Source organism: Heliangelus exortis, chromosome 27 (genome assembly GCF_036169615.1).
Source record: "Heliangelus exortis chromosome 27, bHelExo1.hap1, whole genome shotgun sequence".
Classification (NCBI taxonomy): Eukaryota; Metazoa; Chordata; class Aves; order Apodiformes; family Trochilidae; genus Heliangelus; species Heliangelus exortis.
Window position 1 is genome coordinate 904,163 of NC_092448.1, and position 23,248 is coordinate 927,410.

General features: G+C 59.8%; 1 protein-coding gene across 2 annotated transcripts; it reads left to right on the top strand.

Annotated features, from left to right (window-relative positions):
• Positions 1 to 145: 145 nt before the first annotated feature.
• Positions 146 to 23,248, top strand: C3 (complement C3). 2 transcript variants are annotated; one of them, XM_071727375.1, is made up of 40 exons: positions 146 to 312; positions 2,457 to 2,649; positions 3,150 to 3,309; positions 4,054 to 4,124; positions 4,276 to 4,370; positions 4,465 to 4,547; positions 4,707 to 4,797; positions 5,669 to 5,771; positions 5,995 to 6,115; positions 6,513 to 6,628; positions 6,821 to 6,967; positions 7,569 to 7,781; positions 8,310 to 8,504; positions 9,124 to 9,285; positions 9,359 to 9,488; positions 9,993 to 10,064; positions 10,419 to 10,619; positions 11,262 to 11,373; positions 11,640 to 11,725; positions 12,413 to 12,552; positions 12,649 to 12,861; positions 13,527 to 13,593; positions 14,015 to 14,101; positions 14,203 to 14,406; positions 14,757 to 14,832; positions 14,915 to 15,074; positions 15,428 to 15,523; positions 15,601 to 15,751; positions 15,884 to 16,047; positions 16,924 to 17,082; positions 17,735 to 17,885; positions 18,013 to 18,064; positions 18,423 to 18,510; positions 18,881 to 18,970; positions 19,553 to 19,658; positions 19,883 to 19,972; positions 20,383 to 20,469; positions 20,838 to 20,921; positions 21,347 to 21,482; positions 22,888 to 23,248. In XM_071727375.1, the coding sequence occupies exons 1-40, from the start codon at positions 224 to 226 to the stop codon at positions 23,027 to 23,029; spliced, it is 4,983 nt and encodes a 1,660-aa protein (XP_071583476.1). In that variant the 5' UTR covers positions 146 to 223; the 3' UTR covers positions 23,030 to 23,248. The 2 variants fall into 2 exon arrangements, with proteins under 2 accessions (XP_071583476.1, XP_071583475.1); XM_071727374.1 differs by having other exon boundaries at positions 147 to 312; positions 11,217 to 11,373.

A 23,248-nucleotide genomic window follows, 5' to 3' on the forward strand; every position in this document is an offset into this window, starting at 1 on the left:
TGGGAAAGACTCCCCCAGACCCCCCCAAACACCCCCCCTCCCCCCATTTTCCCCCCCTGTTTTTGGGGTCTCCCCCCATGGATTCCCACCCCCCCACCCCCACCCCCCCGTGTCCGGGCCCCCCCGTGGGGGGTGGACCCAGGGTGCTGGTTAACCATTAACCGTGGGTGCCACCATAAAAGGACCCCCGAAACCTCCCTCCCCCCCACCCAAAACTTCAGCCATGGGGGCTACGGAGCTGGCCCCCCCCCGCCTCTTCCTCGTCCTCCTCTTCCTCGGCCTCCAGCACCCAACCCCCACCTGCACCCAAACGTGAGTCAGGGGGAACCCCCTATGCCCCCCCCCAAACCCGGGGGACATCCCCCCCCCCCCAACCCTGGGACTCCTGTGAGACCCCTCCCCCCAAAGCCCCTGGGACCCCCCCAAATATGGGTCCCCCCGCCAACCCATGGGACCCCCAACCATCGGACACTCCCACAGCCATGGAACCCCCCCAAAACCCGTGGGACCCCCCCACTATGGGACCCCCCCCTGACTCATGGGACCCTCCCCAACCCGTGGGATCCCCCCAAACCGTGACACCCCCCCCCAACCCACCCACGGGAACCCCCTCAACCCATGGGACCTCCCCTAAAACCCATGGGACCCCCCCAACCTCTGGGACCCCCCCCACCTATGGGATCCCCCCAAACCCATGGGAACCCCCCCAACCATGGGACCTCCCCAAAACACCTGGGACTCCCCCACTATGGGACCCCCCCCGACTCATGGGACCTCCCCAACCCGTGGGACCCCTCCCAACTGTGAGGCCCCCCCCAAACCGTTAGACCCCCCCCCCCCCAACCTACCCACGGGAACCCCCTCAACCCAGAGGACCCCCCCCAACCATGAGACCCTCCCCGACCCGTGGGACCCCCCCAAACCGTGAGACCCCCCCCCCACCTACCCACTGGAACCCTCCCAACCCCTGGGACACCCCCAACCCGTGGGATCCCCCTCCAACCTACCCACGGGAACCCCCTCAACACATGGGACCCCCCCAACCATGGGATCCCCCCACCTATGGGATCCCCCCAAACCCATGGGAACTCCCCCAACCATGGGACCTCCCCAAAACCCCTGGGACTCCCCCACTATGGGACCCATCCCGACTCATGGGACACCCCCAACCATGGGACCCTCCCCGATCTGTGGGACCCTTCCAAACTGTGAGACCCCCCCCCACCTACCCACGGGAACCCCCCCATCCCTGGGACCCCTCCCAACCTGTTGGATCCCCCCAACGGTGGGATCCCCCCAAACTGTGAGACACCCCCCCCCAGCCTACCCACGGGAACCCCCTCAACCCATGGGACCCACCCCAAAACTCATGGCACCCCCCCTCAACCCATGGGACCCCCCCAAACCCATGGGAACCCCCCACAACCCCTGGGACTCCCCCACTATGGGACCCCCCCCAACTCATGGGACCCTTCCAACCATGGCACCCCCCCTCAACCCATGGGACCCCCCCAAACCCATGGGAACCCCCCACAACCCCTGGGACTCCCCCACTATGGGACCCCCCCCAACTCATGGGACCCTTCCAACCATGGGACCCTCCCCAACCTGTGGGACCCCCCCAAACCCTGAGACCCCCCCCCCTACTCCCGGGAACCCCCCCAACCCCTGGGGCCCCTCCCAACCCTTGGGACCCCCCCAACTGTAGGACCCCCCTGCAAACCATGAGACCCCAACCTGCCCACGGGAACCCCCTCAACCCATGGGACCCCCCCCAAAACTCATGGGACCCCTCCAACCATGGGACCCCCCCCAAAACCCATGGGTGAGGGGGGTTGGTGTGTAATGGGGGGTTTTGGGGGTGAAATGGGTGATATTAGGGTGTAATGGGTGGGATTTGGGGTGCAGGGGGGGATTTGGGGTCCGGTAGGGTTTTGGGGTACAATGAGTGGGATTTGGGGTTTGGTGGTGGGATTAGGGGTACAATGGGTGGGATTTGGGGTGCTAAGGGGGATTTTAGGTGCAGTGGTTGGGATTTGGGGTTCAGTAGGGAGCCTTGGGATGCAAAGAGGATTTTGGGGTGCAATGGGTGATATTAGGATGTAATGGGTGGGGTTTGGGGTTGGGTGGGGGGGTTGGAGTGCAAAGAGGATTTTGGGGTACAATGGTTGGGATTTTGGGGTTTAGTTGTTGGGATTTGGGGTTGAGTGGTGGAATTTTGGGGTTCAGTTGTTGGGATTTGGGGTTCTGTGGTGGGATTTTGGGGAACAATGGTTGGGATTTGGGGGATTTGGGGTTGAGTTGTTGGGATTTGGGGTTGAGTGGTGAGATTTGGGGTTGAGTGGGGGGATTGGGTTCAGTTGTTGGGATTTGGGGTTCAGTGGTGGATTTTGGGTTACAATGGGTGATATTTGGGGTTCATCATACTTCCCCCCCCTCCATGTCCCTGTCCCCAGGGTGCTGCTGGTGACCCCCGCGGTGCTGCGGGTGGGGACGGAGGAGCGGGTGGTGCTGGAAGCTCCTGGGTTTTCCACCCCCACCCAGGGCACCCTCCTGCTCCAGGACTTTCCCCACAAACGTCACCTCCTCTACCAGACTCAGCTCAACCTCGACCCCGCCCAGGGCATGATGGCCATGGCCAACATCAAAGTATTTATCCCCAAAAAGCCACCCCCCACTCCCATCACCTTGGGGGTGGTGACCATGGGGGCTTTGGGGTCACCATGGGGACTTTGGGATGGTCCTTGGGGTCACCATGGGGTCCTTTGATATGGTGACCATGGGGGCCTTGGGGTCACCATGGGGGCTTTGGGGTCACCATAGGTCCTTGGGATGGTGACCATGGGGGCTTTGGGTTTGGTCCCCATGGGGGCCTTGGGGTTGTTCCTTGGGGTCACCATAGGGCCCCTGGCATGGTCACCATGGGGGCTTTGGGGTCACCATGGGATCCTTGGCCATGGTGACCATGGGTCCTTGGGGTTGGTCACCATGAGGTTATTGGGGTTGGTCCTTGGGGCTACCATGGAGGCTTTGGGATCCTTGGGGTCATCATGGTCTCTTTGGGGTTGGTCACCCCACATCCTCACCACTGGGTGCCTGAGGGTGTCCCCATGGTTCCAGTGCCACCTGGTGTCCCCTGTCCCTGCCAGGTGACAGCCAAGTCCCTGCCCCAGGCCACGGGGAAGCAGTTTGTATCGGTGACAGCACGGGTGGGACAGGTGACACTGGAGAAGGTGCTGCTGGTGTCACTCCAGAGCGGCCACATCTTCCTGCAGACCGACAAACCCATCTACACCCCTGGCTCCACCGGTGGGTGCTGGGGGGCTGGGGGGCACCAGGGCATCTTTGGGTGCTGGTGGCACCTTGGGGCTTTGGGTGCCTTCTGTGGAATTTTGATTTTTTGGTGGCACCTTAGGGTGTTGGGTCCCTTCCCTGGAATTTTTTTTGATGTCTTGGTGGCACCTTGGGGTGCTGTCACTGGGCCACCTTTGGGTGCTGGTGGCACCTTGGGGTGTTGGGTGCCTTCCATGGAACTTTGATTTTTTGGTGGCACCTTGGGGTGTTGGTTTCCTTCCCTGGAATTTTGGTGTCCTGGTGGCACCTTGGGGTGTTGGGTCCTTTCTGTGGAATTTTGATTTTTTGGTGGCACCTTAGGGTATTGGGTCCCTTCCCTGGAATTTTTTTTGATGTCTTGGTGGCACCTTGGGGTGCTGGGTGTCACTGGGCCACCTTTGGGTGCTGGTGGCACCTTGGGGTGTTGGGTGCCTTCCATGGAACTTTGATTTTTTGGTGGCACCTTGGGGTGTTGGGAGCGCCTTGGGGTGTTGGTTTCCTTCCCTGGAATTTTGGTGTCCTGGTGGCACCTTGGGGTGTTGGGTCCTTTCTGTGGAATTTTGATGGCTTGGTGGCACCTTGGGTTCCCTTCCATGGAAACTTAAGGTGTTGGTGTGACCTCAGGGTCTATTTGGGGACATTCCCCTGGGGACTCAGACCCCATTTCTGGGTGTTCCCACCCCGTCCCTTGTCACCTTTGTCCCCATGTCCCCTCCACAGTTCTCTGTCGCCTCTTTGCCCTCGACCACCTGATGGAGCCAGCACCCAAGACTGTGATTGTGGAGATCAAGGTGGGTGCCACCTGGGGTCACCAGGGGGTTCTTGGGGTTGGTCCTTGGGGTCACCATGAGGGCTTTGGGGTCACCATGGGTCCTTGGGGTTGGTGGGGGACAAAGCCACCCTGGGTGGGCCATTGTCCCCACCCACTCCGTGTCCCCTCAGACCCCTGACAATGTCATCATCAAACAAGTTCCCGTCTCCTCCCCAATGAGGACCGGGATCTTCTCCATCAACCACAACCTCCCCGAGGTGGTCAGGTAGGTGGCACCACCCCAGGGTGGGGTGGGTGGCCCCTGGAGACCCTAAATTCGACACACCCCCCTCCCCTTCTTGTCCCCCCCCTTGTTCCAGCTTGGGGACTTGGACCATCACAGCCAAGTTTGAAGATTCCCCAGAACGGGTTTTTAGCACCCAATTTGAAGTCAAGGAATATGGTAAGGGTGGGGGGGGGGCCTCAGGAGATACTTGGGTGCTCCCCCTGACCTATTGGGTGCTCCCCCCCTGACCCCTTGGGTGCTTCCTGACCCCTTGGGAGCTCCCCCCCTGACCCATTGGGTGCTCCCCCTGACTCATTGGGTGCTCCCCCCCAAAAGTGCTCCCAAGTTTTGAGGTGATCCTAGAGCCAGAGGAAAAATTCCTCTACCTGGACAGGGAAGAGGATTTCCGAGTCTCCATCACTGCCAGGTGGGGGGAAAATTCCCCAGTTTTTTTCTCCTGGGGGTGGAAATCCCAAGGGATGGCATGGGGGGACATTCCTGCTCGGGTGATGTCACCCAGGGGTGGCTTGGAGGGGACATGGGGACACGGGGGGGATGGGATGGGATGTGATGGGGACATGGGGACAGGGGGGGATGCGGATGGGAAGAATGGGGACATGGGGACAGGGTTGGTGGGGACATGGGGACACGGGGTGTGGGCACAGGGGGAGATGGGGACGTGGGGACAGGGGGGGATGGGGATATGGGGACAGGGGGGACATGGGGATGGGAAGAATGGGGACAGGGTTGGTGGGGACATGGGGACACGGGGCATGGGGACAGGGGGAGATGGGGACATGGGGACAGGAGGGGATGGGGACACAGGGACATGGGGACAGGGGGTGACATGGGGACATGGGGACAGGGGGGGATGGGATGGTTGGGGACATGGGGACAGGGAGGGATAGGGGGACAGGGTTTGGTGGGGACATGGGGACAGGGAGGGATTGGATAGAGACATGGGGATGGGATGGTTGGGGACATGGGGACAGGGGGGAATAGGGATATGGAGACAGGGGGGATGGGGTCATGGGGACAGGATGGATGGGGACATGGGGACAGGATGGATGGGGACATGGGGACAGGATGGATAGGGACATGGGGATGGGGTGGATGGGGACATGGGGACAGGAGGGGATGGAGACCTAGGGACAGGGTTGGGGGGGATGTGGGGATGGGATGGTTTGGGACGTGGGGACAGGAGGGGACATCAGGACATGGGCACAGGGGGGATGGGGACATGGGGGCAGGGTTTGGTGGGGACATGGGGACATGGTGACAGGGTGTCCTGGTAACAGGTACCTGTATGGGAAGCGTGTAGAGGGCTCGGCCTTTGTCCTCTTTGGAGTCCTGGTGGATGAGGAGAAGAGGAGCATCCCCGAGTCCCTGACACGCATCCAGGTGACACTGTCCCTGTCCCTGTCCCCAACCCCTTGCCCTCTTCTTGTCCCCTGGTGAGCTCTGTCCCTTGTGGACCTCTGCCACCCCCTGTCCCCATCTTGTTCCCATCCCTGTCCTCATCCTGTCCCCATCCCTGAGCTCTGCCACTCCCTGTCCCCATCCCTGAACTCTGCCACCTCCTATCCCCTTCCCTGTCCCCATGGCTGTCCCCTCCCCTCTGCAGGTGACAGATGGGGACGCCGAGGCCGTGCTGCCCATGGCCACCCTGCGCCAGCGCTTCCCCAACCCCCAGGAGCTGCTGGGACATTCCCTTTATGTCACTGTCACCGTCCTGACCGAGTCAGGTGTGACCCCAGGGGACAGCAGTGTCACACGGGGGGCCAGGGACAGCAAAAAACGGAGAGAGAGGGAGATGGGGACATGGGGACAGGGGGGACATGAGGATGGGATGGTTGGGGACATGGGGACAGGAGGGGATGGGGACATGGGGACAGGGGTTGGTGGGGACATTGGGACAGGAGGGGATGGGGACGTGGGGATGGGATGGATGAGGACATGGGGACAGGGTTGGTGGGGACATGGAGACGGGGGGGGATGGGTACATGGGGACAGGAGGGGATGGGGACAGCAAAAAACGGAGAGACAGGGGGAAAGGTGGAGGGGTTGGGGAACAGCAGGATGGGGACAACTGGGGCCACCCAAGATCTCAGGGGGTTGTCCCCTGTCCTGGTGACACCGCAGGCAGTGACATGGTGGAGGCCCAGCGTGGTGGCATCCGGATTGTGACGTCCCCTTACAGCATCCACTTCACCCACACCCCCAAGTTCTTCAAGCCGGGGATGCCCTTTGACCTGACAGTAAGGGACACCTGGGGACATTGGGTGGCATTGTCCCACTGGTGCCACTGGGTTCCCTGGGGGTGCCACTGGAACACCTGAACCTAAGGGGAGGTTGTGGGTGAAGGAAAGGTGGGGTTTGACCCCATCATGGTGTCACTTGTCCCCAGTGCTGGTGGCACTGGGTGAGGTGTCCCTGATGTCACCTCCTAGGTGTATGTCACCAACCCTGATGAGTCCCCAGCTGCTCGTGTGGCCGTCATGGCCGATGGCTTCCAGGGTTTGGTGTCCACCCAACGGGATGGCACGGCCAAGTTGGTCCTCAACATGCCAGCCAACAAGGACACTGTCCCCATCACTGTGAGTGGGGACAGGGACAGGGGTGGCCTTGGAACTGGGGTGGCCAAGGGTGGAGACAGGGGTGACATGGGGACTGGGATGGTGGGAACAAAAGATTGGGATCACCGTGGTCACCATCACCAAGGGCCAAGGTCATTGTCACCAAGGTCACCATCGACCTGGATGGCCAAGGTCAGGGCCACCCTGGTCACTGTTGGCCAAGACCTCCAATAGTGACCAAGACCCCCCCTTGGTGACCAAGACCCCCATGGTGGCCAAGACCTCCAGTGGTGATCAAGACCCCCATGGTGGCCATGACTTCCATGGTGGCCAAAACCTTTATGGTGACCAAGACCTCCATGGTGACCAAGACCTCCAGTGGTGGCCAAGACCCCCATGGTGGCCAAAACCTCCATGGTGGCCAAGACCTCCATGGTGACCAAGTCATCTGTGGTGGCCAAGACCTCCAACAGTGACCAAAACTTTCATGGTGGCCAAAACCCCCATGGTTGCCAAGACCACCATGGTGACCAAGACATCCGTGGTGGCCAAGACCTCCATGGTGACTTCCAACCAGGTGGATTCTTGTTGTCCAAGTGTCCCTTTGTCCCCTGTGTCCCAGGTGAGGACGTCCCAGCCAGGGTTGCCCGCCGAGCGCCAGGCCTGGCGGCAGATGATGGCCACCGCATACCGCAGCCAAGATGGCTCCGGCAACTTCCTCCACTTGGCCGTGGGGGCCACCCAGGTTCAGCCTGGGGACAACCTCGCTGTCAACTTCCACCTCAAGAGCAACAACAACGCTGCCCGAGACTCCGTCCCCCACTTCACCTACCTGGTGAGGGCACTTGGACTCGGCCCAAAAGCTGCCGACATCTTGGGGACATCGGTGGTCACGTGTCCCCCATCTTGGGGACATCGGTGGCCAGGTGTTCTTCATCTTGGGGACATGGCACTCCAGGTGTCCTTCATCTTGGAGACTTTGGTGTCCGGGTGTTTCCCATCTTGGGCACCTCATTGTCCACTTGCCCTTCATCTTGGGGACCTTGGTGGCCAGGTGTCCTTCTTTTTGGGGACCTTGGTGGCCATGTGTCCCTCATCTCAAGAACCTTGGTGTCCAGGTCTCCCTCATCTTGGGGAGATGGCACTCCAGGTGTCCCTCATCCTGGGGACCTTGGTGGCCATGTTTCCTTCTCCTTGGTGTCCAGGTGTCCCTCACCCTGGGGACATCAGGTGTCCCTCTTCTTGGTCACCTCATTGTTGACTTGTCTTTTGTCTTGGGGACCTTGGTGGCCAGATGTCACTCACCTTGGGGACATCGGTGTCCAGGTGTCCCCCCGACCCTCCCTCTCCTCCTTGCCCTCAGGTGTTGAGCAAAGGCCACATCGTCCAGGTGGGGCGGCAGCGCCACGAGCCCGGGCAGACCTTGGTGACAATGTCCCTCCCGGTGACACCCGAGCTCATCCCCTCCTTCCGCATCGTCGCCTACTACCACGTCAAGCCTGGGGAGATCGTGGCTGACTCCATCTGGGTGGATGTCAAGGACACCTGCATGGGCAGCGTGAGTGTCCCCAACCCTCTTGGGTACCCTTGGGGATGTTGAGTTGGGCGGGAGAGGTGGCTTCGAGTGACCCTCGAGAAGCTTGGGGGGGCCTTGGGTGGTCTACGATGGGGATTGGGTGTCACTTGGGGGTTGGGGATTCCATGAGGGTCTTGGGGTTCTTGGGGGGACCTTGGGTGGCCCTTGATGGAGATTTGGGGTCAATTGGGGGTTTGGGGACTCCATGAGTATCTTGGGGCCCTTGGGTGGCCCTTGATGGGGATTGGGTGTCACTTGGTGGTTTGGTGACTCCATGAGGGGCTTGGGGATCTCAGGGGGACCTTGGGTGGCCCTTGAAGGAGATTTGGTGTCACTTGGTGGTTTGGGGACTCCGTGAGGGACTTGGGGCTCTTGGGTGGCCCTTGATGGAGATTTGGTGTCACTTGGTGGTTGGGGACCCTTGGAGGGACCTTGGGTGGCCCAGGTGGCCCACTGGTGGTCGGGATGTTCCATGGTGGAGGACAGAACCACCCTGGAAGACTCCAACACCTCGTGGGTTTGGAGTTTCCCCCCCCCCAGTGGGGGGTGGGGAAGGGTTTGGTGCATCCCGTGGCCATGTCACCACCCCCATATCCTGCAGCTGAGCGTGAAGGGGGCGACAGAAGGTGACAACCGCGTGCACGAGCCGGGAACACCCATGAGGCTGCGCATAGAGGGTGACTACAACGCCCACGTGGGGTTGGTGGCCGTGGACAAAGCGGTCTTTGTCCTCAACAAAAAGAACAAACTCACCCAAACCAAGGTGGGCACCGTGGTCCTTGGTCCTCTCTGTCCCCTGGTGGTGGCAGTGGCTGAGCGGGGATGTTTGGGGACAGGTTTGGGACACGGTGGAGAAAGGTGACATCGGCTGCACCCCGGGCAGCGGGAAGGACAATGTCGGTGTCTTCATGGATGCGGGGCTCAGCTTGGTCACCAATATCAACATTGCCACCCCACAGCGAGGGGGTAGGGGACCTGCTGGGGACAAGCTGGGGGGACACATGGGGGAGGGCATGGGTGACATTTGGGGGATGGAGTAGGAGGCACCTCGGGAACAAGGGAGGTGGCACCTTCAAGATGGAGCAGGGGACACCTTGGGCGTGTGGTAGGTGGCACCTTGGGGATGGAGTAGGTGGCACCTTGGGAATAAGGTAAGTGGCCCAGTAGGAGACTTGCTGGGGACAACCTGGGGTGGCATCTGGGTGAGGGGGTGGGTGACATTTTGGGGATGGAGTAGGGGACACCTTGGGCATGTGGTAGGTGGCACCTTGGGGGTGTGGTAGGTGACACCTTGTGGATAGGGCAGGTGACATCTTGGGGATGGAGTAGATGACACCTTGGGAGTGTGGTAGATGACAGCTCAGAGACGGGAGATGTGTCCCCTGAGCTTTGGGATGTGACAATGGGTGTCAATGTCAAGTGACAGCTGTGTCACTGTGAGGTCCTGACCTGTGTCCCATGTGTCCGCAGAGGTCCAATGTCCCCAGCCCGCCATGCGCAAACGCCGCTCCCTGCTGCTCGCTGAGGACAAAAGCAAGAAGGGTGGGTGGCACTTGGGAGTGTCCCATGTCCCCAAGAACACTGCAATGTCCCACGTCCCTGGAGATAACCCAGTGGCCCATGTCCCTGAGGAAGCCAACGTGTCCCCATGGGCCCAGGGGACACCAGAACCTCCCATATCCCTGGTGACACCACAACATCCTAGGTCCCAAGGGACACCAGAACCTCCCATATCCTTGAGGGACACCAGTGTCCCGTGTCCCTGAGGAACACCAACACCTCCCATGTCCCTGGTGACACCACACCACCCCAGATCCCAAAGGACTCCAGCGTGTCCCATATCCCTGGTGTCCCACTGGTGTGTCCCATGTCCTGCTGGTTGGGTGTCTCTGGCAGCCTCAGAATACCCAGATAAGCTCCTGAGGAAGTGTTGTGAGGACGGGATGAAGGAAAATCCCATGGGACACAGCTGCCAGCGCCGCAGCACCTACATCCAGGAGGGGGAGGGCTGCGTCCAGGCCTTCCTTGACTGCTGCACCCACATCCAGAAGGTCCTGGAGAAGAAGAAGCGACCAATCAGCCGCCTACTAGCCCGAAGCAAGTGCTGGGAGATGGAGGGTGGGGTGGGGAGTAGGTTGGGTGGTTTGGTGAATGCTGGGAGATGGGAGATGGTTGATGGTTGGATGAAGGTTGGGTGGAAGCTGGAAGATGGTTGGGTGCTGGCTGGGTGCTGGTTGGATGAAGGTTGGGCTGTGGTTGGGTAAAAGTTGGGCTGTGGCTGGGTGAAGGTTGGGTGGAGGTTGGGTGATGGTTGGGTGAAGGTTGGGCTGTGGTTGAGAGAGGGTTGGGTGAGCGTCAGAGGTTGGTCATGCTGTCCTTGTGTGGTGGTTGGGTGATGGTTGGGAGATGGGAGATGGTTGGGTGATGGTTGGGAGATGGTTGGGTGAAGGTTGGGTGAAGGTCAGGCAGTGGCTGGGTGATGGTTGAATGAAAGTTGGGTTGTGGTTGGGTGATGGTTGGGTTTTAGTTGGGTGATGGTTGGTTAAAGGTCAGGTCAACCTCAGGCACTGCTTGTGCCATCCTTGGGCAATGGTTTGGTGACCTTTGGGCTTGAAGTTGGGTGCTTGGAAGTTTGGGTGCAGAGCAAGGGTGGTGCTTGGATCAGGGTGGGGTTATGGTGGCTCCACCCAGTAGCTTGGCCAATGAGGTCACGGTCGAGAGGGATGGTGCCACCCTCAGGCGAGGAAGATGACATCTTCCTGGACGAGGAGGACATCACCTCCCGGAGCCTCTTCCCAGAAAGTTGGTTGTGGCAAGTGGAGACACTGACAGAGAAGCCCAATGATCTGGGGTGAGCCCTGTGTCCCATCACCCCCCTGGCTCATCCTGAGGACTTCAACCTCCTCCTTGTCCAACTCTGGACATTTTCTGACCCAGTCTGAAGAGCCACGTCCAGACAAGGGTCAACTTTGTCCCTCTGGTGGTGGCTTGGGACACCTCAAGGGTCACCTCCAACCTTCTGGTCTAGTTTGGAGATCAGTGATGACCCAAATCTACTCCAGCTTGGTGGTTGGTTCCACCTCCCTCACCTCTCTTGGTCCTTTCCACCCTCTCCAGAATCTCCAAGAAGACTATTCCCGTGTACCTGAAGGACTCCATCACCACGTGGGAGGTCCTGGCCGTCAGCCTCTCACCAACCAAGGGTATGTGACAGAGGAGGGAGGGGACCCTGGGGACCCGAGGAAGCCCTCAAACCTTGGAGGTGGTCCCTGGGACCTGAAGGGTCCCCTCCAGCTTGGTGGGTTTCCTGGAGATGCAAAACATCCCAAACTATGGGGAGATGTCCCAAGGCTTGATGGAAGTCCTTGGGACTTGAGGGATCTTCTCAATCCTGGAAGGACTCCATGGGTCTTGAGGGATCTTCCAAACTTTGGAGGGACTCCCTGGGTCTTAAAGGATCTTCTAAACTTCAGAAGGACTTCATAGGTCTTGAGGGATCTCCCAAAACTTGAGAGGACTACCTGGGTCTTGAGGGATCTTCTAAACTTTAGAAGGACTCCCTGGGTCTTGAGGGATCTCCCAAGACTTGGGAGGACTCCATGGGTCTTGAGGGATCTTCTAAACTTTGGGAGGACTCCGTGGATCTTGAGGGATCTCCCAAGCCTTGGGAGGACTCCCTGGGTCTTGAGGGATCTTCTAAACTTTGGGAGGACTCCATGGGTCTTGAGGGATCTCCCACACCTTAGGAGGACTCCATGAGTCTTGAAGGATCTCCCAAGCCTTGGAAGGACTCCATGGGTTTTGAGGGATCTCCCAAGACTTTGGGAAGGTCCCTGGGCCACGGGGCCCGGCAAACCCCTGAGCCTGAACCCCCTGGTGCCATCCCCCAGGGCTGTGCGTGGCTGACCCCTACGAGATCACGGTGATGAAAAACTTCTTCATTGACCTCCGTCTGCCCTACTCTGTGGTGAGGAATGAGCAGGTGGAGATCCGGGCCATTCTCTACAACTATTGGTTGGAAGACATCACGGTCAGCTCAGGCCCTTCACTCAGGGTTTTTTTAGGAGGAAAGGGGTTGGTTTTGTGGTCACCTGCCCCTCATGGCCAACATCTTTGGGTCTTTCAGGTGAGGGTGGAGCTACTGCACAACCCTGCCCTCTGCAGTGCTTCCACCTCCAAGGTTCGGTACCAGCAGCTCATCAAGGTGAGGGGTCAATCCTCCTGGGCTGTCCCCTTCGTCATCGTCCCCTTGCAGCTGGGCCTGCATGATGTGGAGGTGAAGGCCGCAGTGCGGGGCAAAGCCGTGGCAGATGGTGTCAAGAAGAAGCTCAAAGTGGTGGTGAGGATGGGAACTGGGGGCTCCTCAGGGGGGCTCTACCACTAGGGACACCTTGGGGGGGTGAAGGATGGGCCACCAAGGGAGCTACTGGGGAGCTGGGACATCCCTGGGGCAAGAGACAACCCGCCACAGCATCTTGGGGACAACTGAGGACATCGCCAACTGAGATGTCCCCAGACCGGTGGCCTTGTGCCATCTCTGTCTCCAGCTGTTGGCCAACACAAGGAGCACCCAAGAGTAGCTTCAGGCTACCAGTGCCCTCCAGTTGTTGAACAGCAAAAGGAGCACCCAAGGGTGCCTTTAGGCCAACAATGGCCTATAGCTGTTGGTCAACACAAGGAGCACCCAAAGGTGGCTTCAGGCCACCAGTGCCCTCCAGTCACTGGCCACCAAAAGGAGCACCCAAGGGTGGCTTCAGGCCACCAGTGCCCTCCTCAACACAAGGAGCACCCAAGGGTGGTGGACACTTTCTCCACTTTCATCCTGTCTTGGTGCTCAGGGATGAAGGTTCCTCCACCCAGGATGGTCTTCTGGGGTTCTCCCAGCTTGTCCCCTCACCTGGAGGTGCTGACTGATACTGGGACACCCCAGAGAGGTTGGGGAAGTGGGGGGAGGGGACACGTGAACCCAACCCAACGTTCAGAGGTCGCCTCTCACCTCTGCAGCCCGAAGGGATGAGGTTGGAGAAGACAGTGAAGATCGTTGAGCTGGACCCGAAGACAAAGGGAATCAGTGAGTGGCCTCACGATGCCTGGGGGATGTCCCAACCCCATGGAGATGTCCCCAGGGATGAAAGGATCTGGAGCATCTCAGGGGACAAGAGAAATCCCACTGTGGGTCTGAGAGATATTGAGGGCCGGGGAGGGAGTGAAGGATGGGACCATCCTTGGGGACAAGGGACATCCCACTGTGGAGCTGGATCATCCTTGGAGAGTGAGAGATGTCCTCCTATGGGTTTGGGATATCCTTGGGGACAAGAGACACCCAAATGGGAGAGGGAATATCTCAAGAGACATCCTGGTATGGCACTGCACCTTGAAGGACAAGGGACATCCTGCTGTGGATGTGGGACAGGGATTGGTGACCCCGGGGGGGGGACGGACACAAGGGATTTGGGGTCCCTCACCTCCCCCCTGACCTCCTTGCCCCCCAGATGGCGTGCAGGAAGAGAGGGTGAGGGCGGCCAACCTCTCCGACATCGTCCCCAACACCGAGTCGGAGACCAGAGTCAGCATCCAAGGTGACACCCGGGTGGGGGCGAGGTGGCTCCCCTTGGGGAGCAACTTGGGGGGGGCATGGGACTCCCCTCGGTTTGACATCTCCCACTTTCTCCTGGGCTAGGCAACCCCGTGTCCATCATGGTGGAGAAAGCCATCGATGGGGAGAAGCTGAAGCACCTGATTGTCACCCCCGCGGGCTGCGGGGAGCAGAACATGATCGGGATGACACCCACAGTCATCGCCACCCACTACCTGGACAGCACTCTCCAATGGGAGAGCTTGGGCGTTGACCGACGAGCTGAGGCCATCAACTTGATCAGAAAAGGTTGGAGAAGCCCCCAGAAGGTTGGGACCAGCTCTTGGGTTCTTCTCTTCTTGGGGAGGAAAGATGGCGCTGTCACCCAAAGGGCTGAAGGGAATTTGGAAGAAGACTTGGGGTTGGGTGCTACCATTTTGGGGGTTTCTAGAGTTACTGGTTTGCACTGGGATGGGCTCTGGGACTGAAAGTAGCTCAGTTTGGCTGGGCTCTCCTTGTGGTGGCCAATGGCTAGAGGCATTGGTGGCCTGAAGCCACCGTTGGGTACTCCTTGTGTTGGCCAACAACTGTAGGCCATTGGTGGCCTGAAGCCACCCTTGGGTGCTCCCTGTCTTGCCCAACCACCATCTCATCTACAGGTTACACCCAACAACTCGCTTTCCGGAAGCCCGACAGCTCCTACGCTGCTTTCCTCAATCGCCCATCAAGCACCTGGTGAGGGCCCCATGGCCACCACCCCCCTCCCCCACCCAGGGGACAGGGTTGGACTGTGACACCGAGGTCTTCTTGTCCCCAGGTTGACAGCCTACGTGGCCAAAGTCTTTGCCATGGCCATCAAGTTGGTTGACATCGAACCCGAGGTGGTTTGTGGGGCGGTCAAGTGGCTCATCCTGGAGAAGCAGAAGCCTGATGGCATCTTCCAAGAAGACGCTCCCGTCATCCACAAGGAGATGGTGGTATGGTGGCACCCAGTTGGCACCCAAAGCTTCCTGGGCACCTTTTGGAATGAGCCACGGGGAAAGGATTCTGCTTGTGTGCCAGGGACACGGGGTTGGGTGCCAAGGAGCAACTTTGGGTGCCAAGGACACCGAGTTGGGTGCCAGGGAGCAATGTTGGGTGCCAAGGACACCACGTTGGCTGCCAGGGACACCGCATTGGGTGCTGAGGACACCGTGTTGGGTGCCAGGGAGCAACGTTGGGTGCCAAGGATACCGTGTTGCATGCCAAGGACACAACGCTGGGTGCCAGAGAGCATCGTTGGGTGGTGACAATCACCCCTGAGGTTCTTCTCCTCCATTTTGGCCCCCAGGGTGGTTACCAAGGTGCAGAACCTGAGGTGTCCCTCACAGCTTTCGTCCTCATCGCGTTACAGGAGGCCCGGGAGGTCTGCAAGGACCACGTCAACGTGAGTCCTGTGCCACCTGTCCCTTTTTGGGGAGTTTTCTCAAAGCCAAGGCCAAACCCACCATCTTTTCTACCCAGAGTTTGGATGGGAGCATCACCAAAGCCTCCGAGTACCTCTCCAGGAGGTACCAATCCTTGGCCAGACCTTACACAGTGGCCTTGACCTCCTACGCCTTGGCCTTGGCCGGAAAACTCAAGAGCGAGAAAGTTCTCATGAAGTTCTCCAAAGGTGACACCCCCAGCAGGGACAAATTTGGACAGGGGAGGTGGGGGAGAGGGGGGAAGGTCCCTGTGGGTTCCTTGGTGGGAGGAGAACCCATCCCTGGTGGGTGCTGAGGGTGTTACCTCCACCCCACCCCAGAGGGCAACCGGTGGGAGGAACACAACGCCCGCACCTACAACATCGAGGGGACTTCCTACGCCTTGCTGGCCCTGCTGCAGATGGAGAAGATGGAGCTGACGGGGCCAGTAGCCCGCTGGCTAGCCCAGCAGAACTACTACGGTGGTGGCTATGGGTCCACTCAGGTGGGCTACCTCTCCCCCCCCGCCCACCCATCCCCCCTGAATGGTCCCCATTTGTCACTTGTCCCCTCCGCGTCCTCTTCTGCCTGACAGGGGTTGAGGGCGTTTTTGGAGGGTTGAGGGGACACCTGGGGTGGCACTGGGGACACTTCTTGTCCTCCAGGACCCCCCTGAGGATCACCTCAGGGCCTTTGGGACACGGAGTGTCCTCAGGGGACACCGCATTTGAGGACACCTCAGTCCCTGGGGACACCTCCAGCCCTTGGGGACACCTCAATCCCTGGGGACATCTCAGTCCCTGGGGACACCTCAGTTCTTGGGGATACCTCAGTCCCTGGGGACATCTCGGTCCTGGGGACACCACCAGACTTTGGGGACACCTCAGTCCCTGGGGACATCTCTGTCCCTGGGGAAACCTCCAGCCCTTGGGGACACCTCTGTCCCTGGGGAAACCTCCAGACTTTGGGGACAACTCAGTCCATGGGGACACCTCCAGACCTTGGGGATACCTCCACACCTTGGGGACACCTAAGTCTGTGGGGACACCTCCAGACATAGGGGACACCTCAATCCCTGGGGACAACTCAGTCCTGGGGACACCTCCAGACCTTGGGGACACCTCAGTCCATGGGGACACCTCCAGACATTGGGGACACCTCAGTCCCTGGGGATACCTCCAGCCCTTGGGGACAGCTCCAGACCTTGGGGACCCTCTGGGCCACCTCCTGTCCCCCTTAGGGCCACTTCTCCTGCATAAAATCCCTCGAGGTGACACCAGAGAACTTTAGGGTCACCTCCTCTCGAGTGCCACTCAGGAGGCCCATGGCGCTGTCCCCAACCTACTGTCCCCAACCATTGGTGACCTGGCTGTTCCTTCAGGCCACCATCTTGGTCTTCCAAGCCTTGGCCAACTACCAGGTGGTATCTCCCACCCAACTGGAACTCAACTTGGACGTTTCCATTCTGCTCCCGCGCCGCGCCCGCGCTGTCACCTACCGCATCGAGAACCGCAATGCCCTGGTGGCCCGCACCGCTGAGGTGACACTGTCCTTGTCACCCCTGTCCTTGTCACCCCTGTCCTTTTCACCCCTGTTCCCGTCACCCCTGTCCCTGTCACCCCTGTCCCTGTCACCCCTGCCCCTGTCAACCCTGTCCCCATCACCAGCAGGACCCGTGGTGGCTCTTCATCTTCCTCGTTGTCCTTGTCCCCCTTGTCCTTGTCTCCCTTGTCCCCTCCATGTCCCCCAATGTCCCTTTTCCTTTTTGTGTCCCTTGTCACCCCTGTCCCTGTCACCCCTGTCCTTGTCACCTCTGTGCCCATCACCAGCGGGACACTTGGTGGCTCTTCGTCTCCCCTGTTGTCCTTGTCCCCCTTGTCCTTGTCCCCCAATGTCCCTTGTCCCCTCCATATCCCCCAATGTCCCTTTTTCCTTTTGTGTCCCTTGTCACCCCTGTCCTTTTCACCCCTGTCCCCATCACCAGCAGAACACTTGGTGGCTCTTTGTCTCCCTCGTTGTCCTTGTCCCCCTTGTCCCCTCCATGTCCCCCAATGTCCCCTTTCATTTTTGTGTCCCTTGTCACCCCTGTCCCAGTCACCCCTGTCCTTGTCACCCTTGTCCCTGTCACCCCTGTCCTTGTCCCTTGTCCCCTCTGTGTCCCCCAATGTCCCTTGTCTCCTCTCTCCCCCTAGACCAAACTGAATGAGGACTTCACAGTGAAGGCTGAGGGGACAGGGAAGGGGACAATGACAGTGGTGACAATTTACAACGCCAAGGTCCCCGAGCAGGACAACAAATGTGACAATTTTGACCTGAAAGTGGAAGTGGAGGAGGCCAAGGCCGGTGAGTCCCCAAGATGTCACCTCCCCCTCTCTCCCCATGTCCTTCCCATGGTCACCCCCCAATGTCCCCTCTGTGTCCTCTGTGTCACCTTTGATGTCCCCTCATTGTCCCCATGTCCCCACAAAAGGCAAGGAAGAGGAAGGAGTCTTCCGGTCCATCAAGATCAACATCTGTACCAGGTGGGACACTGGGGACACAGGGGACACTGGGGGGGACAATGAAGACACTGGGGACAGGGACAGCATAGACAATGAGGGGACACTGGGGACATCAGGGGAGACAACAAGGATAAAGGAGAGGAAGGTGGACACTTTGGGGACATCGGGGGGAACAATGAGGACACAGAAGGGGAAGGGGGACAATTTGGGGACATCAGGGGGGACAGGAAGGACACAGGAGGGGAAGGAGGATATCAGGGGAGAGGGGCAGCACAGAGAACGATGGGGACATTGGGGGTTTGTCCCCACCTTGTGTCCTGGGAGTCCTTGGGTGGGGACAATAGGGCAGTTGGGGACAGGTTGGTGGTTGTCCCCACAGGTTCCTAGACACTGTGGATGCCACCATGTCCATCCTGGATGTCACCATGCTCAGTGGTTTCTTCCCTGACCTCCAGGACCTCAGGAGGGTGAGTCTGGGGACATGGGGACACCGAGGGGACATCAGAGGGGACATCTCCTGATGTCCCTCTGTGTCACTTGGTCCCCAAATTCCTCTGGGTCACTTTGTCCCTGCCTTTTCCTCCATGGTCACTTGGCCCAATGTGCCTTTGTCACCCCTGTCCCCATGTCCCTTTGTCACCCCTGTTCCCTCCTGTCCCCTCATCCCTTTGTCACCCTGGTTGTCCCACGTGGCCACCATCACTGTGTCCCCATGCCCGGTCCCCCAGCCACCCGTGTCCCTGCGTGTCCCTGGTGTCCCCCTGTCCCTGGTGTCCCCCTGTCCCTGATGTCCCCCTGTCCCTGGTGTCACTGTGTCCCTGGTGTCCCTGTCCCCAGCTGTCCCAGGGGGTGGACAGATACATCGCCAAGTTTGAGATCGACAAAGGGGACCCCGAGCGCAGCAACGTTGTCATCTACCTGGACAAGGTGGGGACAGGGACATGGAGGGGACAGGAAGGGGACAAGGACAAAGAGGGACAGGGATGGGGACAAGGAGAAGGTGGGGACAGGGCTGGGGACATGGTGAGACAGGGTGGGGAGAGGGATGGGAACAAGGTGGGGACAAGGACAAAATGGGACAGGGATGAGGACAGGAATGGGGACAAGGAGAGACAAGGATGTGGACAAGGACAAAGAGGGACAGGGATGAGGACATGGTGGGGAAGGGGACAAGGTGGGACAGGATGGGGACAGGGATGGGGACAAGGACAAAGAGGGACAGGTTGTTCCCAGGGATGGGAACAACGACAAGGAAGGGCAGAGGATGGGGCTGGGGACCTGGGCAGGGATGGGGACAAAGCTTGGGACAAAGTTGGAGCCCAGGTGGGGTTGGGCACAATGATGAGAATGAAGCTGGGGACATGGGGACAAAGGTGGGGACAGCAACACAAGGATGGGGACAAGGACAGGGACAGAGCGAGGGTTGGGAGGGACACTGAGGCCCTGCTTGTCTGACTGCCACCTCGGTGTCCCCGTGGTGTCCCTGTGGTGTCCCCGTGGTGTCCCCAGATCTCCCACAAGGCCGAGGAGTGCTTCTCCTTCAAGGCTCACCAGAGATTCCAGGTGGGACTGATCCAACCCGCGGCTGTCACCGTCTACAGCTACTACAAGATCGGTGTGTCCCATGTCCCCTGATGTCCCCTGATGTCCCCAAACCCTCCCCTGTACCCCTTCTCCACCCCAAAGTCCCCTTTGCGTCCCCTTCCTCCCCTTCATTCTGCATCATCCCATGTCCCCCTCCCTCCATTACCTTCTGAGCCCTCCCCGTGTCACCACCCTGTCCCCGAATCTCCTCTTGTGTGTGTCCCCCTCACCTGGTGTCCCCTGATGTCCCCACAGATGACCGCTGCACACGTTTCTATCACCCTGAGAAGGAAAGGGGACAGCTAAGCAAGATCTGCTACGGGGACGTCTGCCGCTGCGCCGAAGGTGACACGGGGACACAGGGACATGGGGACACTGCATGGATGTGGTGGGACATGTCATGGATGCAGTGGGAAATGTCATGGATGTGATGGGAAATGCATGGATGAGGTGGGACACGTGATGGATGCGATGGGACACATGGATGTGGTGGGAAACGTCATGGATGAGGTGGGACACGACTTTGTTGGGATGGGATACATCATGGATGTGATGGGAGACATCATGGATGAGGTTGGACATGGCAGGGATGTGATGGGACACATGATGGGATGGGAAACATCATGGATGTGGTGGGACATGATGGATGTGGTGTGAAACATCATGGATGAAGTGGGATATGGCAGGGATGTGATGGGACAGGCTGGTGGCACAGCAGCCCTGGTCACTGCCCCATGTCCCCAATGTCCCCCCAGAGAACTGCTTCATGAGGCCCAACCAGGACCTCCCCCTCACTGTGGATCAACGGATCGAGAGAGCCTGCGAGCCAGGAGTGGACTATGGTGGGGACATTGGGGACATAGGGGGCGTTGGGGACATTGGGGATGTTGGGGACATTGGGGGCATCGGGGATGTTGGGGACATGGGGGGCATTGGGGACATTGGGGACATTGGGGACATGGGGGACATGGGGGATATGGGGGACATTGGGGACATGGGGAGCACTGGGGACACGGTGGGTGTTGGGGACATTGGGGATGTTGTGGATGTTGGGGGCATTGGGGACATTGGGGACATGGGGACATTGGGGACATGGGGGACATTGGGGACACTGGGGACATGGGGACATTGGGGACATGGGGGACGTTGGGGACATGGGACACCGGGGACATGGGGGCATGGGTGACCCAGGTGACACTCCTGTCCCCAGTGTACAAGGTGAAGTTGGTGGCCGTGGAGCAGGGCCCCTCCCACGACAATTACATCATGAACGTCATCTCTGTCATCAAAATGGGTACGGCCCCCCCGGGGAGGGACAAAGCCACCCTGAGGGTCTCCTGATCTTGGGGACAGCCAGGGGAAGGGGCGTCCTCTCGGGGGGGGGGGGGGGGCACAACGGGGAGGAGGGCACCCAAGGGACACCCATGAGGATGGGGACACCCTTTGGTAAGGGACACCCAGGGGGGTGGTGGCACCCAAGTGGGTTGGGGACACCAAAGAGAACAGAGACAACCATTGGAAGGGGACACCCAAGTGGGTTGGGGACACCCAGGTTGGGTTGGTGTCACCCAAGGGTGCTGGTGCCAGCTGGGGGCAACTGGTGGCCCCCAGGGCTGCTGCCAGTGGGTGGGGGTGGCAGTGGGGACACAGGAGGACACGTGTCCCCAAGGTGTCGGGGGGGGAGGTGACACATCCCCTGGGTGTCCCCTCCTGGGCCAGGCACCGACGAGGACCCCGCGGGACACAACAGAACCTTTGTGAGCCACCAGCACTGCAGGGAGGCCCTGAGGCTCCAGCTGGGAGAGGACTACCTGATCTGGGGGTTGGCTACCGACCTCTGGGTCACCGGCAACCGGTAGGGACACAGGGACACCGCGGGGACAGCACAGGGACATGCATGGGGCAATGGATGGGGGAATATGGGGAGAAATGGGGGGTTGGGGACCCCCAAGGGTGGTGGGGACACCCATGAGGGGTGGTGGCACCCAAGGGGCATGGGGACACCATGGGGACACCACGGGAACATCTTGGGGGCACCTTGGGGACACCACAGGGACACACGTGGGGCAATTGATGGGGGAATATGGGAGGAAATGGGGGGTTGGGCACCCAGGTGGGTTGGTGGCACCTAAGGGTGGTGGCACCCAAGGGGCACGGGGACACCCTGGGGACACCTCGGGGGGACACCCTGGGGACACCACAGGGACTGGCATGGGACAATGGATGGGGGAATATGGGGAGAAAAAGTGGGGGATTGGGGACACTCAGGTGGGTTGGTGGCACCTAAGGGTGGTGGCACCCAAGGGGCATGGGGACACCATGGGGACACCTTGGGGACATGGGTAGGGCAGCAGATAGGGGAATATGGGAGGAAATGGGGGATTGGAGACATCCAAGGGAAGGGACACCCAGGTGGGTTGGTGGCACCCAAGTGGGTTGGGGACACCTAAGGGTGGTGGGGACACCCATGAGGGGTGGTGGCACCCAAGATGTGCTTGTGTCACCCAAGGGTGATGGGGTCACCCATTAGGAAGAGACACCCAGGTAGGTTGGTGGCACCTGAGTTGGTGTCACCCAAGGGTAGTGGGGACACCTATGAGGGGTGGTGGCACTGAAGGGTGGTGGTGACATCTGTTGGGAAGGGACACCCAGGTGGGTTGGGGACACCCAAGGGTGTGGGAACACCCATTGGGAGGGGACACCCCAGTGGGTTGGTTTCACCTAAGGGTGTGGGGACACCCAGGTGGGCTGGGGACACCCAGGCATGACAGTGTCACCCAAGTGAATTGGTGTCACCCAAGGGTGCTGGGGACCCCCAAGTGGGTTGGTGTCACCAAAGTGGGTTGGTGGCACCTAAGGGGGTTGGTGGCACCCAAGGGTGGTGGGGACACCCATTGGGAAGGGACACCCAGGTGGGTTGGGGACACCCAAGTGGGCTGGGGACACCTAAGTGAGTCAGTGTCACCCAAGGGTGGTGGGGACACCCAGGTGGGTTGGGGACACACAAGATGTGCTCGTGTCACCCAAGACTGATGGGGACACCCATGAGGGTGGGGACATCCATTAGGAAGGGACACCCAAGTAGGTTGGTGGCACCCAAGGGTGTGGGGACACCCATGAGGGTTGGGGACACCCATGAGGGTTGGTGGCACCCAAGTGTCTTGTATAGGATTGAGCACCCGTCCCCACCCCCCACCCCTACCCACGGGTGCCACCTCCTCCTGAGCCGTGTCCTGTCTTGTCCCCTCTTTGTCCCCAAGCTTCTCCTACCTCATCGGGAGGGACACCTGGCTGGAGGAGTGGCCTGGGGACGTCGCCTGCCAGGACCCTCGTCACCAAGCCCTCTGCCAGGACTTCGTCGAGTTCGCCGAGGCCATGACCATGTTTGGGTGCCCCACCTGAGACACCCACGGGTGCCCCCAATGTGTCCTTTGGGGTTTTTGGGGGGGTTTTAGTTAAAAAAGTCCTTTTGGAAAAGGTGGCTCTGGAGATGGGGACAGGCAACAACCCTGGGGACAAGTGCCCCACCTGAGATACCCATGGATGCCCCCCACCCGTGGGTGCCCCCCACCTCCCCCTCTGCTCTCCTTTGGGGTTTTGGGTTAAAAAAGTCCTTTTGGA